This window comes from Musa acuminata, chromosome BXJ1-9, assembly GCF_036884655.1.
Source record: "Musa acuminata AAA Group cultivar baxijiao chromosome BXJ1-9, Cavendish_Baxijiao_AAA, whole genome shotgun sequence".
NCBI lineage: Eukaryota > Viridiplantae > Streptophyta > Magnoliopsida > Zingiberales > Musaceae > Musa > Musa acuminata.
The window spans coordinates 3987344-4002214 of record NC_088335.1 but is presented as its reverse complement, the minus strand read 5'-3'; the positions used below and the strand labels follow the sequence as shown (position 1 = coordinate 4002214).

Genomic DNA, 14871 nt, shown 5'->3' with positions numbered 1-14871 from the left:
CTTTCTCTTTGTATTGGATTCGGGTCACATTGATGGAAATCATATCTGATCCAAATTTACGGTGCTTAGAAATATCTAGATGACGTCGACTGCCTTATTGCTCATCTCAACAAATAAATATCTGGCCAAAGTTGCTCAACCTTATCTGACAGAGCTATTCACACAGTAAAAAGCCAGGCCACGTAATTAGCTCTTCCTTGCTCTTTATATATCCACCAACAGAGGACCAAACATTGGTACCATACCCCAGAGATGGCGAGGATAAAGCTGGGAAGCAGAAAGGAGATGACCGACCCGGAGTTCGCTCGGTCCGTCCTCACCGAGCTGCTCCTCACCTTCCTTTTCGTCTTCGTCGGCGTCGCTGCGTCCATGACCGCCGGTAACATGACTCGTTTCCTTTTCTCAACCTGTTGCTGGGTTTGGTATTTGAGGGGTGGCATCGGTGGTTGTTGTTGCAGGGAAGATGGCAGGAGGGCAGGACTCGATCATGGGACTGACGGCGGTGGCGGTGGCTCAGGCGATGCTGGTGGCGGTGATGGTAGCCGTCGGCCTCGACGTCTCGGCGGGGCACTTGAACCCCGCCGTCACGATCGGGTTTGCCGCCGGCGGCTACGTCACCGTCTTCCGCTGCGTCCTCTGCGTGATCGTCCAGCTGCTGGGCTCTTCCATGGCGTGCCTCCTCCTCCAGTACATCGCTGGAGGGCAGGTGAGTCTGATTGCCGCCTTCGTCTACTACCTGCTCGTACCTCGGAACTAACTCCTGCTCCTGGCGGTGGAGCAGGCCGTCCCAGTTCACGCGCTCGGTGTGGGCATAGGGCCCCTTCAAGGTGCGATCATGGAGGTCGTCCTCACCTTCTCCATGGTTTTCTCCATCTACGCCATCATCGTAGACCCCAAGAAGGGCATCGTGTCGGTGCTGGCGCCGCTGCTCATTGGTCTCATCGTGGGGGCCAACACGCTCGCCGGCGGGCCCTTCTCGGGGGCTTCCATGAACCCGGCGAGGTCCTTCGGGCCCGCCCTGGCCACCTGGGACTGGACCAATCACTGGGTGTACTGGGCGGGGCCCTTCGTGGGGAGTGGCCTCGCGGGGTTCGTCTACGACCACCTCTATCTCATGCGGCCTCGTGACGACCTCCCTGGTGATGAAGAAAGCATCACCAAGCCACTCTGTTAGATTCTTTTTACCTCCCTGGGGATGAAGAAAGCATCACAAATGACGTGTAGTGTCACGTCATTTGTAGATTAGATGATAGGGTCCCACATGTTCTACGTATACATGTGTATATACATGAAATTACTAGAACTTGAGTAGGTCAACAGAAAAATAGAACCTCCGACTTGAAATCTGTAAGGTTTCTCTTGTGAGACGTCAGTCATGTAAACTCCTGAAACTGGATAGCACACAAAGGAGTCGACCATAAAGATTGCTAAGTGCATCGATATCCAGTGATAGTTGGCACCATTCATTAACCTTCTGTGGTAAACAAACCCATCCTTCGCAAAGTCAATGAGGTCGGAATTAAACTCCATTGGTCGTCTCCTACAGGCAAGGAGAGCTCATCGTCCCAAACAACGACCCCCGTGTGGATTTTTGCTACCAACACTCCAATGAATTCCACCAATCCGAGCTCGTCATTCCGTGTGATCCCACCTCCTTCCATCAAGCTTAGAGTTCCATTAGTCTTATATCATGCCGTAGATTCTATCAAGTGGGAAGACGACCCGTCGTTGCGACATGACACGTAAAATAATATAGCATCTCCCTGTCCTTCCCACGTACCGATGAACGCCTTAACAACAATGAATGGATCCTTCATATGACAACGAGGAGCTATTTTGCCTTGGATCCTGATCGAAATGTGAAATCTCGAGTCGACTTTATAGATTATCGAGCTCCATCAACGGGTCATGATCTTTGTATATGAACAAATACTAGCAGATATGCAACGAAATTAAATGAAATCATAATAAAATAGAATATCAAGATATACGTGGAAAACTCAATCAAATAGAATACTAAGATATACGTGGAAAACCCCTCTAATGTGAAGGGTAAAAATCACGGGGCAAACTAGAGATAATCCACTATGAGAATAATGAATATACAAATCTCAATCTCTTACCCTAAACCCTAGCAACAATCACAAGAGAACAACTGGGATACAAGAATCACGTCACTGTCCACGATATCTAAAACCTCCCCAAGTAATCACAATAAGAGTCTACTATAGATTTGATCTGAAATGAAAACACTACTGGAGATAATCATCCTCCACCAGTTAGTCACACCATCGGCCGCTTATGTCTTCACGCACGGGTTGGCCCCATCGATTCTCACCCTCCGTATAGAAGGAGCTACCTTCACAGACAACACTTCGTATGCCAAACCATCACGCCAACACAACCATCACCCCATCCGTCAACATCACCGAACAGAGGAGGCAATGAAATCCCAGCTGCAGATGCATGCCTTTGGTGCTTCACATGTCTAAATCATGGCATGCTTGACTTCGGCAGGTGCTTGATATGTCTAAACCATGATATCATCGTCCTGTACCTGACTTTGATCTTTCTCAAGCCTCTCCAAGCCTAATTTGATCCCTAATCCGGAACTCTATACCATGCAGTTCTTCTAAAAGGATTTGATCGTTCTAAGCTATATATTTATATTTTGATTTCATTACTTCAAGGTTTGTTTATGTTCTGAGATGAACAGATCGAAGAGTCGTATACTGACACGAGCAGAGCTTTTGTTTGTGGCTTCCTCCAATTAAAAGCAGAGAGAATGCAGCCGAACACCGCTTGTCTTTGATGCTAAGATTCAGCGACATGGCAAGGAATATGACGAGTCCCGAATTAAACACCTGTGGACTCTCTTCTGCTGCACTGCATCTGTGACCTCCTCTCCCTTCCCGCGAACCATTGCACGGTCCTCCTCGCGATCGGCAGCCAGAGTTTCCTCGCCTTCTCGTCTTCATCTCCATGGGTTGCGCTGTTGCCGGGATCTTTGAGCTGCATAAACCTTGATACGTTTGTGATATCCGACATCGATCTGTTGCCTGAGGAAATAAGAGCTCTCGTGTTGGTGCCGCTCGATGAAATGCTTGGAACAGACATCGAGTTGTTCTTGTTGATCTGGCTGGCTTTGATCTCGAGCAGTCTCTTCTTCTCCATCTCTTCATTAATCCTCAGTAGTTTGTCATCAGGTGAAGCTTTTCCCTCTGATGCGCTTGATCTCGTTGACTCCACATTCCAGACCACGTCTTTACCGGATAGCATTTCCAGGTCCAAGGATATCAAGTCGGACGAGTTCACGTCGCTCCACCGGCTCTTGAACACGACATCGGAGACGATGATCTTGTGCTTGAACTTGTGCAGGATTCGGCCGCCACTGGCGCCTTCTTCGAGCGTTGGCAACTCCCGCCACTTGTCGGTATTCCGGAAGCTACTACTGATGCTGAATCCTGATGAGCCGCGGAGATTGCGGGCGTCGTTGGGCTCTCGCTCCACGAACAACTCGAGGTCGCGGCCGCTGGCCTCGAGCCGGTCGGAGGCGAACAGGAAGCGAGAGCTGGTGGAGTACTTGAAGAGGCCGTCGTCGTCGGCGTTGACCTTGCACCGGCATAGGGGGCAGCTGGAGTGCGCCTCGAGCCAGCGGTCAACGCAGCGGACGTGGAACGCGTGCTTACACTTGGCAAGCAGCCGGAGGACCTCGGCGTCATCGAACTTGGACAAGCAGACGGCGCACTCGAGGCCGTCGCGGACGCCGCGCAGCGACGAGAAGCGGAAGAAGGGTAGGGACTCGATGACGGTCCTATCGATGCCGGAGAAGCGGTCCTGGGGCAGGATAAACCTTCCATGGCCTGCGGCGTCGGCGACGAGGAGGTCGGTGGCGTGGGCGGCGGCGGCGAAGTGGCAGACCTTGCCGTATATGAGGAGGAAGGTGAGGAAGAACATAAGGGCGAAGATCCCGATCACGAGGGCGACGCTCGGGCGGAAGGACACAGCCACGTTGGGCGGCGACCAGTAGACGGCATCGGTTTGCTGGGCGGCCGAGATGGCGAACGAGAAGAAGAAGAAGTAGGTGAAGGAAGCAGCGCAGGTCTCGGAAGGCATGGCGAGCTAAAGGGAAGATTCAACTCTAACCTGATGCTGCCGTGGGAGCATTTTATGGGCAAGTGGCGTTCTATTTCAACATAAAATTAAGGTTCAGAAATATTTTATAAGCTTTTCTATCAAACATTATTATTTACTACTATTCTACGAACCTAAAGAAGAAAAAAATCCAAACAAGAGGAGATAATGATATGTTTAATGGTAGATTTTAAAGGAAATAAACAATTGTAAATTTGATTGCAGATTTATAGGATTGCTTAAAGACTTTATCCTACAAAGAAAGGTTTGAGATTGTAAAAGAAAAAAATTATTTTGCCTAGAGAAAAGAAAAATAATGAGTGATGTGCCTTCATGAAATTTGTTGTGTTCTTCTTTATTTTATGTATTTTTATACGCACCGTTAAATATAAAAAAGGGGGAAAAATCGTTTTTTGGTGTTGATAAGGCAAAAAATAAAATATAATTGCAATAGTCCTGATCCAAACTTGATGTAGCCCTTAGATGCTTATGATAGACTACGGATCACAACCAATTTGGATTGCAAATGGAAGCTACGCATTCGTACAGTTAATGGTAGGATTCGATTGATGCACATGCTACGCACATTATGATAAAAAGATTCTTAAGTTATATTCACATTTATGTAGTTACGAAAGTGAAACGAGTAGATTTATTTATCTTTTTTATAAATAAAAAATATAAAAATAAATGATAAATTTTTTTTTTTAAGTTCGATGGTGGATGGTGTTGATGGCAGTGCCACTGTGTCAGTAGTGACGAACCCTTCCCCCTCCCCCCTTGTCCTTTGCATTGAGTAGTTGCCGCCCTTTGTCTCCTTGACCACTTCCTCATCCTTACCCCCTCCACCTCCCCTCTTTGCCTCCCCTTCTCCTTCTCCACCCTCGTCCCTACGTCAAGCGCGTCCGACCTTGGCATTCCTTACGTGTCATGCTCGAGTTCTCCACCAACCACTGCTTAGATGAGTTCTTCGCCTACCTGGACATCTTGAGCGTTGACTTCCAAGTGATCGATGAGCAAGAACCGAAAATGCAAGGAGTCGAGGTTGGTCCCTGACTCGATCACCCTATTGGGCAGAAACCTCGATAGCTCTCAAGCGATATACATCAACACATCTATTGGATTTGACACCATCAACAGCAGCGTTCTCCGGTGAGTACCTCGCCAATGATGACACAATCGCCTTAAATAAAGCCAAATTGCACTGCAGCGGGTTCAATCGCGTCTCCCCCAAGATATGTCGAGCACTGGTCGTGATGATGCAGATATCCAAGTCCACGTCATCGCATAATTTGGAGATGCCTGGATCCGAGTGTACAGGAGAAAGGCCACGGTGAGCTACTTAGCATCTCCCCCTTGTAGCTTATCGGGTTTGGCATCCACCAATGCCAGCTCTTCCATCAGGATCGTCCATGCAATGGCCATGCCCATATTCTCGACACTGATCATAGATATCTTGGTGTGACGCTGAGTAGGAGATGGTGGTGTCATCGCATGATCGATGGGGCAGAATAAGGTCCTATGTATGTCATTAGCGAAACCGAGCTCCAAGAGAGATAACACTTTCTTCATCTTCTTAGGTCGAAGCTATGAATTGATTGATATCAGGAAAGAAGGCGGACATGCTCGATGTCGGGGGTGAGGGTGGAGAAGAAAGGAAAGACAAAGGGGGAAGTAGAGGGGGTAGCCATGAGGAAATGGTCGAGGAGGCGGAGGGTGGCGATCGCTTGACGCCAGGGACAAGGGGGGAGGGGGAGGGGTCCGCTATCGATGCCAACGATGTTGTTGTTCATCACCACTGATGCCAGCGACATCACTGTCCGCCATCGACGTCTCCACCATCGAACTTTAAATTACTTTTTAACCCTTTATTTTCATGTTTATGTCGATAAAAACTGACGTTGTTTGGGTAAATGGATCCAATGTAACTTTTTAAAGTATAGGAATCAAGATATTAAAGGCAGCTAATTATGAAGTAACTATATATTACCCAATATAGTTAACTATGATTAGTATCGTGGTCTCTATATTTTAAAAAGTAACATTAAGATCTCTGCACTTACGAAAATAAAATATTTAATCTTAATTCTTCTCATATCGTTAATTTTGTCGGTAAAAAGAATCGCATATATTATCACGTGCAAAAAGATAAAAAAATAATTTTACTATTTTGTAAATTATTAAATTTATATAATTTCATATAAACTTCTCCTCCCATAATCTTTCCAACTTGCTCGCCTAGAAAAAGAACAACGTTTGCAGCGCGAAGTCACCAAACCAGCCCTCTGGCCTCACGATCTCTGCCAAGTTGCAGTACTCCTTCCATGGTCTACCGAGGTACGTGCAATGGACTGCGAACTTCGAGCGGCAGAGTGCGAGGTACTTGTTGCTCCCATTGATGGTGCAGTGGTCGAACATGAAGCCGATGGATTGGGCGAGATCAGTGCGGCCGTGCGCGGTGATGGTGTTGGACTCGTTGTGCTCGGGGTTGAGCTAGCAGGGGAGGGGATGATGAAGATGACGCAATCATGGAAGACGGTGGTGGAGTTGTCGAAGATGAAGTCGACGTTGCCGGAGATGCAGTAGGACTTGTAGAACTAGCGGAGGGAATGGGTGTAGAGGGCGTCCTGGTGGTCGAGGAACTCCACCGACTCGAGCATGGAGAGGTCGCTGTCAGAGCGGAAGGCCACAACTTGGTGCTTGTCCAGCCCGACGGTGTTGGCGAAGGTCAGGTCTCGGGCCATGAAGTTATCTCCACTCACGCCTGTGGACGAACAAACATATGAGAATCGGTTACACTAAGCGATAGGAGTCGAACACTTGATATTGTCCTCTACAAGAAGATGAGGTCAAGCATCTCGTGACCGAGATCGAGGAGACTGTGACCTGTGACGATGGACTGAGACAAGATAACGTTTTAGTTATTAGTGCTTATGATCTACTATGTGTAAAGAATCCGATGGAGCTCTAAATTAGATCAGCGTCCCGTCAATCAGCGCAACTTCGACCGTTGACTGAACCTCTCCAAACTGGCATCTGCCCTCCTTGCATACCGTTGTGTCTAATGGTTTCCCCAGCCGACGGAGCTCCTTCCGGACGATCTCTCCGCTTGGTGACGCCGAGGTGGCATCTGGCCAGTACCCATCCCTCTCGGTCTACAACGAGGCCCAGAGCGGATGTCGACGTCGTAGCGCTGCAGAGCGGCCACCATGGTGGTGGCGTTGCCAATGATGTTAGCGAGGTCGATGAGGAAGGCCATGTCTTCCGCCACCTGCTGGGGGCAGACCAATATTCACATTGGTAGAGCTCCGCGACGTTCGGGCAAGCAAGTTGGAAAGAGAAGGGGAGTAGGAAATTGATCACGGTCGAAGGCGGCGCTTGGATCTCCTCTGGAACTCCACTAGCCTTGTGCGCCACCGACGCCGCCTTTGTTGTCTGCAGCGCAGCCGGAGGAGCAATTTTTGTTTAAGCCTCTACGCAGTGAGCGAGAAGTTTATATTAAATTAATAATTTAAAAGATAATAAAAATATCTTTTTATCCTTTTTATTCGTTACTTGATAATACATACATATAATTTTTTCTGTCGATAAAATTAACATGAAAAGAATTGAGATTAAATATTTCACTTTTGGAAGCGAAGGATCCGAATATTATTTTTAAAAATATAAAGATCATAATACTAATTATAATTAATTATAGAGGATAATTTATAATTATTTCGTTAATTACAAAGGGTAATATATATAGTTAGCGCTGACATGAGTCTGGTCGGGTTAAGTTTTGGTCCGAGAAAACTGGATCAACCTGTCTCGAATAAACCTTGACCGGTTCAGACCGCGCCGCGCCCCCAAGAGCCCTAAATGAACCTCAGAGCGTGAAGGGAGGTCGACTATGGCGAGCCGGCGATGCCTCGGCGCTCTCACTCGTCATCTACGCGCCCGTCTCTTCTCCGCCTCTCCTCTGGAGAACCCGCAAACCCTGAGCCTTCGATCTCTCGGTTTCGCGATCCCGCAACGAACTTCCTCGGATCTTGACATCTGTCGCAGGGCATTTCGATGCAGTATTTCGATTCGTTTCGGCGGTGTTCGCCGTTGTTCTTCTCGGCCGACGAATCCTTCGGACGAGGAGGAAGATGAGGACGATGAAAGCGAAGAAGAGGAGGAGGAAAACAAGGAAGGAGGAGTGAGCAGCGATGGAGAGAATGGAGATGTTCGGGCTTCGAAATGTGTCGTTCAGAGGGGGAAATCGGACGAAGAGAAGGTAGAAGAGGCTGCTGAGATTGGGTATAAGGTGATCGGGCCGCTGGATTCGTCGGAGAATCCGTTCAAGTCATATGAGCCTTTTTTCGCCGTTGTTCAGGTTCAGATTGCTGGATATATTCCCTTTTCTCTGTTGCTTTTCTTCTTGATTCGCATTCCATCCTAAAAGCTCTCTTTTTCTGTTCTTCGTAATGTTATAGATTGGTTCCCATCAGTTTAAAGTCAGCAATGGGGATTCCATTTTTACGGAAAGACTGAAATACTGTGAGGTTAATGATAAGGTAAGTGTATTTGAAAATACAAGTGTATGCTTGTATATGTCTGTTTCTACTTCTCATGGTATCAACTTCTCCTTTGGTTGCCTATTTTATCTTTCATGGAATAAATTTTTACGTTGGATCTTTTAGATGTTTTAATAGGAAGGTATTCAGTTGCATAACACAGAGAACAATTATGAACAGATGAGTAGTGTCATGATTCTAGGAGAAACAGAAATTGCAAAATCCAAATGATATATGGTCTACTTCCTTTGTTTATGTTTATGTCTTTAGCTTTATGATTTTGAAATCGTTCAAAATCATTTCTTCTTTTGCTTTTTGCTTGTTGTTGTAGTATGCTTCAAACTCAGGAAATTGTCACATGCAATAAGTACTTGATAGATAGGAATTTTTACAGTAACTAGTAGAGTGATAACCAACCATTATTCATAATTATCAAAATGCTAGTTATTCAGAAGCCGAAGTCATTGTGTTTTTCCTCCTCCAGCAATGGGTTTTTACTTCATAAACAAGTAGAAAAATTCAGCCCATATTGATAAATATGTTGCATCTGAAACTGATGTTTATTTAAGAAGTGACTGACTTTTGATCATATAAGTTCTTCCCCCCTCGAAGTGAACTTTGCACATGATTAAGTCGAGAAATTTTATTCAGCTGTAACCATGCTGACACTTAATTTTGGAGGAGCATGCTGGTACCTCTAGCTGGTGATTCCCCAACTTATTCTAATTTTGATAAACTGATTAAGTTGTCTGGTTAGCTATTCATTGTGTTAGTTGTTGACTTTTATTATATTCATGTTGGCCAATATACCTTACAAGTTACAAGTGGTTTTTGCTTTGTTGTTTTGTTTGATGAAGTTCTTGGTCATTAATGAGAGAGCAGTAGAAGTGTTCAAGGATGATCTTGGATCTTGATGCCCGTAGGTATTCAGGTTTGAAGAGCTTGTAAGCTGGTCTGTGGCTTGCGTAAACAAGAAAAACCAAATCTATGGAGTTTGATGATGTTTCTAGTTATTATATTACTATTGTGGTGATAGATAAGAGTAGGAAGGATTAGGAAGGGGACGGAATTGGAGTAACTAGTTGATGAATGATCCCATGCCTTATTGGGGACGTGATAAATTACTTTATGAGAACAACTGGTTGGTGTTTTGGTAGTTGAAATATTATGATCAGCTTTATTAAATTTGTGGAAGAATGTAAATGATAAATTTATCTCAAAGATTTCTGTTCTTTTTGTTTGGATGGACATGGGAATTTCATGTCATGCAAGGTCAGTTACGTTGGCAATGGAAGTTTGATCACATGTTTATTCATTTTCTATCCACTTGCAAAGACTTATGAAGAAGCCATCATCCTAAGTTTCTTAAGAAAGTGGAGGTGATAATCTAGGCTATTTTTTTCCGAAATGATCTATGTGGACTTAAAAATTTTTAACTGACATGTTCTGAGTGATTGCCATCCTAAAATTCAGAAAAGTTAAAATAAACTGTATCTACATTATGAAAAGCAAAACCCAGTGGAAAGGATATGCAAAGGAAGAAAACGTTCTTGATTTTGGTTGTTGCATGGCTTCATTGGATGTGCAACTTCGATCAATATTGTCCACACTCCCTGAAGTTACCCTTTATAGAAAGTGATGAGATTCCATCCCTATTTATCCAATCGTTAAGTTGTTAAATGAATGATATGCCATTATTTAGATTGTTCATTCTTAGATGATTTAGTGGATGGGCAATTGGACTTCAATCATCATGAATTTTATGTGGAGGACATAAATAAACTCCGGTGATTTTGATTTTGAATTTGCTCTATAGTGTAACCTTCAACCGACTTGAGACTGCCCCACTCTATTTACAAGCAATCAGATAGGATGCCTCTGAATTTTTTTTTGGGGTACAAATCATTGACAGAAATGTCAGATTAGATTAATTATTTAACCTCAGCTAACCCAGCCTTGAAATGTCACTATATAGCTCTGGCGCAATTGATCAAGACAGGAACTGACCTATTCTCAAGCCTTTTTTATGATAGATGAGGTATGACACATTTACTTGAGTCATGGAAAATCAAGAGCTAAAGAGTGATGATTTAGTAATTCTTTTGTGGTTAAGTTATGAGTTAGCTTCCTTATAATTCACTGTACTATGATACTATCCACGCTTCCAAATTTAAGGTATCTTCTTAATAAGATATTTTGTTGATAGGGAATTTACAAGTTGAGCAAATCACATGCTCTTGGGAAAGTCAACTCAAGAGTGGTTTGATTGATTGGTTCTTTTCAGCTATTACTTAGTGGGTTAACAGTGAAATTGTGGCTGTCGCTTTATTGTATATGTACTTTTCCCTTTATATTAATGGTTTAAGTGCGTGGACAGGTCTGGGCCAATTGGTGGATCAGATATATTTTCCATGATTATGACAAATAGTGGTAGTTTTCTTCTTTTCTTTGGTACTTAAACCATGACTAGTACAAATTATATTTCCTTCTAATTTTATATCTTGGTTGTTCTTGTAAGCCAACCTAGAAAAAGACACATATATATTCTTTTTCTATATGAGACATTAAAATAGACATTAAGATTATGGATGTCTTTGTGTACCTTTTGTTCCTATTATTTATGAGGAAGCTAATTTCTTTGCATTGGATAAGAATCTGAATAGAAGTTATACCTTAAAGGAGCCTCCATGTCTACCTTGCTGATATGTATTTTTTGGTGATAGTGAAGACCTTCCGATCCATTTTAAAAGATAGTCCAGTAATAGAATGGTTGCCAATGTTCAAGTCTTGCCTTTTTATTTCAAATTCTGTACTGCAAAGTTGAACCTGTGAGTGCATGTGAATGGTTTTATTCACTTTGGCTGGTCTCGCTGCAGTTAATTTTGAACAGGGTTTTAATGTTGGGATCAAGAACTGAAACAGTCGTTGGCAGGCCAATAGTACCTGATGCAGCTGTACATGCTGTTGTTGAAGAACATGTAAGAAACAACTCAATTACCTCCTTTTTCTTTTTTTTTTTAGTTTCTTTAGATGGATATTTTTTTCATGGAGGAGAGTCATTGCAACTAATATTGATATTTTCTTTGCTCTTATGTCATATGATTCATTTATGTGAAACATGCAGCATCCTGCTGATCCTCAGCTACCATCACATTTCTCTTCTTTTGGCCTTCTTTTGCCTCCAAGCCAAAAGTGCCTGTTACGATGATATTATACTTTGCCTACAAACCAATACAACTTCATATTTCATTGTTACTCTGGTTGTCTGGACCTTATACTTCAATTTGTTGTTTATACCATAAATGTACGATTTAATTTGTTCCTTGCTGACGCATTATTTTTCCTAATTCAGACTTTAGATGCAACAGTTATCATATTTAAGAAAAAAAGAAGAAAAAATTACCGTCGAACCAAGGGTCATCGCCAGGTAAGTCATTAATCAGAGAAATGAAGTTGTTCTTAAGCTGTCTGCAGCAATGAGTTCTAATTGTTTTCCATCATTATTCCAGGAACTGACTAAGCTGAGAATCACTGATATTCAAGGAATAGACAAGTCAGAAAACGTCGCAGCTGTTGCCTAAGAACCAATATCCTTACTGTTGTGGATCAGACCAACTTTATATCTCTGAGATCTCAGTTCACTCACCATTAGAAACTGCAACAATAATATAGTGGCCATAAGGACATGCGAGCATCTGGAATCTGCTGCAAGTGTATTTTTTTTCGAACTCGAGCTCGGAATGTAGTGCATAAAAAATTAGACTATTTTTCATAAGATGATTCAGAGAGGCAGTCTGGTATTTGAAATCAACAAGACTTGTGAATCCTAAACTACCATTTTGCTGCAGTTAAAAGTGTAATCAAAACATGATGAAATGTATTCATTCTGTGGTTCTTTGATATAAATTGGATTTCGAAATCAATTTTGGGTTTATTTATGGCTTTTGTTGGAGCCCCTTGAAAAGTTTCTAAAGTCTCTTCCAGTTAGTTGTCCAACTGAAGACCACATTCTTCCTGCTTGGTCACCATCCAATTCATGTTGGTCACTGTCTAACAAGATTTGCCTCTTGCTCTTTGCCACCTACTTTGCTTTCAGCACTACTGGCATCAATGTTGCTGGCTTTTTTGCTCTTGACCACCTTTGATTCCTGCACAACCTTTGGAGGTCACAAAGCTTGGTGCTCCTTAAATGGCCCCAAGATGGAGATAGAAGCCCCCTTCCATGGTCAAGAAAATGCCTCCAATTGCCGTTAGTTTTAGTATGCATCCACCCCTGCAATGGTGGGATCTCCACTGCCATTATGCTTCTCCATTATTAACCTTCACATTCTCCAAGTCCAAGCAAGGCGGTCCCAGAAAGCATTTGCATGGGAATACCTCACAAGTTTTCATGGCCCCAATGAAGAGCCTTATCATTGACAAAGCAATAAACTTCTCTTTTTTTTAAATTTTTCTGTGGGTGCCTTAAGCCTTCCACTCCACAAATTAGTGTCTATCTTCATCATCTTCTTTCTTTTACTTCCCTATCCCCATCACACCAGTGACAGTGGAAAAGTGCTGAATCCATGGAGGCCATGTGCTACAATCCCCTCCACCTCCAAAAGTTAAATGCCAAAAACTATTACTAGTTGTGGTTGGAGTCATGATGCCAAAGGGCACCAAGGACGCAGGTTTCATGATCACTGGTCCCTGTTTCCGGCTCTTATCCTCATTAGATAAGCATATGATTCTGTAAGCATTTTGTGTTTCATGCTAATACAGTCTCTTCTTCCACAGTCCTTCCCATCACATCCATCACCTGTTGCCTACAGTCATCATAATGCTACAGCCCTAGTCAAGAGATCAACCCACCAAATCTTTATGCTCTTATCCAACCCTATCGTTCTATGTAGATGCAACTTCACTTGATAGAAAAGGATCAACTTCTTTCTGTGACTGTTGCAGTGAGAAGAAAACACAACTAGAGATAGTGGGGAGAAGAGACTGATGCTAAATCATAGCTTTCCTTGTGGCTCATAACAAACCTAAGCAGACTGTTCTGTTTTCTATACTAATCTTGGCATGGAGATGAGTCAGAGACCATTAAACCTTTGGGCTGGCAAGAGAGCTACCACTCTCTCAGAGCCTTACTGGGTGCTGTCATTACTACAAAGGTGAAGAAAGTGGAGCATCAGCATTTCTTTAATAATAGTGAAGCATCATAACCCTCTCTCTCTCTCTCTCTCTCCAATAAATCAACACAGTGCTCCAGTGGGTATCCATGAGGAATGATCTCAAGCTTTTTCTCTAACTATGCCACCCATCTGTTGTCATGATAGATAAAGCTACTATTCTATCAATGCTCCATTTCTCAAAAATGATCTTATTATTCTTTTGTAATATTTATTAACTAATACCAAGAGCCACCAAACACCATGCCCTCTCTCAGCCACCATTAGTTACCTCTTCCTTTCCCTTTTTCTGATACAAACCAGCGGTTCTCGTTCGAGGTGAGTTGAGTACAGATCGTAAAGTTGCAAAGCGCATGTTTTTGTCTTTGCTTTGCTTTTCTTTTTTTGCTTGTTTTATTTCACAGCTGAACAGCCCACAGCATATCACGGGCAGCACTGAGGAATGTCACACGGTGAATGCGACTTCTCCTCTTTCAACTAAACGCAAGATTTGAACTCACGACTAAATTTCTTTTGTGATAACCTAAGTTTAGTGTCGCACTACTCATGAGGGGACAATCTAAGTTTGAGTAGGTGTACTAATATTACTTTGGCTGATTTAGGTTCGTTAAAGTTAATCGGTTCAAAACAAATCTAACATTCTGTACTTAAAGTGGAAAGAATTATTATAGAACTCTCGAATAGGGACCATATTAGGATGAGCTTAAGAGACTTAAACATTTTGAATTAATCAGTTAATGAGTTACTTACTTTATCAGATTGGATCAAAACGTATGTTAAAGCAAATCCTACGAACGTTGGTGAATTGATTATCTGACGTTTCACCTCCCTTTTTTTTTTTTTCGTCTCTACGAAGAACAAGAAAATATTTGTATTATTATTCATCTTATTGGAGTGAAAAATATTTGTATAATTCTAATTATGGTAGGGTCAATGGGACTACAGATTGGAATTGGCACGTGTGCCTACCTGCACCCCAAGCAAGTTGCATCACCGGTCAAAAGCGGAGCGGTGAAGGAATGAAG

The 14871-nt window shown here is 43.2% G+C and overlaps 3 protein-coding genes and 1 pseudogene across 3 annotated transcripts; 2 read left to right on the top strand and 2 right to left on the bottom strand.

The window, feature by feature from the left end:
- The first annotated feature begins 171 nt into the window (after positions 1–171).
- Positions 172–1431, top strand: LOC135592585 (probable aquaporin TIP4-3). The gene is made up of 3 exons (XM_065082124.1): positions 172–379; positions 459–706; positions 782–1431. Exons 1-3 carry the CDS (start codon positions 253–255, stop codon positions 1172–1174), a joined length of 768 nt encoding a protein of 255 aa, XP_064938196.1. The 5' UTR covers positions 172–252; the 3' UTR covers positions 1175–1431.
- A 1355-nt stretch (positions 1432–2786) lies between these two features.
- LOC135592584 (E3 ubiquitin-protein ligase ATL42-like) lies at positions 2787–4145 on the bottom strand. The gene has a single exon (XM_065082123.1). The coding sequence runs from the start codon at positions 4114–4116 to the stop codon at positions 2857–2859; it is 1260 nt and encodes a 419-aa protein (XP_064938195.1). The 5' UTR covers positions 4117–4145; the 3' UTR covers positions 2787–2856.
- Positions 4146–4969: 824 nt separating this feature from the next.
- LOC135594451 (L-lactate dehydrogenase-like) lies at positions 4970–5706 on the bottom strand (annotated as a pseudogene).
- A 2252-nt stretch (positions 5707–7958) lies between these two features.
- LOC103997077 (large ribosomal subunit protein bL21m) lies at positions 7959–12598 on the top strand. Its single transcript, XM_009418218.3, has 5 exons — positions 7959–8494; positions 8595–8675; positions 11552–11653; positions 12028–12102; positions 12185–12598. The coding sequence occupies exons 1-5, from the start codon at positions 8027–8029 to the stop codon at positions 12254–12256; spliced, it is 798 nt and encodes a 265-aa protein (XP_009416493.2). The 5' UTR covers positions 7959–8026; the 3' UTR covers positions 12257–12598.
- The last annotated feature ends 2273 nt before the right edge of the window (positions 12599–14871 follow it).

Bases quoted from the DNA above. Each gene is read 5' to 3' on its own strand.
- LOC135592585 (XM_065082124.1), top strand. From the start codon at position 253: ATGGCGAGGATAAAGCTGGGAAGCAGAAAGGAGATGACCGACCCGGAG. The intron at 380-458 runs GTAACATGACTC...TTGTTGTTGCAG, and splicing joins CGCTGCGTCCATGACCGCCG to GGAAGATGGCAGGAGGGCAG. The intron at 707-781 runs GTGAGTCTGATT...GCGGTGGAGCAG, and splicing joins AGTACATCGCTGGAGGGCAG to GCCGTCCCAGTTCACGCGCT.
- LOC135592584 (XM_065082123.1), bottom strand. From the start codon at position 4,116: ATGCCTTCCGAGACCTGCGCTGCTTCCTTCACCTACTTCTTCTTCTTC.
- LOC103997077 (XM_009418218.3), top strand. From the start codon at position 8,027: ATGGCGAGCCGGCGATGCCTCGGCGCTCTCACTCGTCATCTACGCGCC. The intron at 8,495-8,594 runs GTTCAGATTGCT...GTAATGTTATAG, and splicing joins CTTTTTTCGCCGTTGTTCAG to ATTGGTTCCCATCAGTTTAA. The intron at 11,654-12,027 runs GTAAGAAACAAC...TTCCTAATTCAG, and splicing joins ATGCTGTTGTTGAAGAACAT to ACTTTAGATGCAACAGTTAT.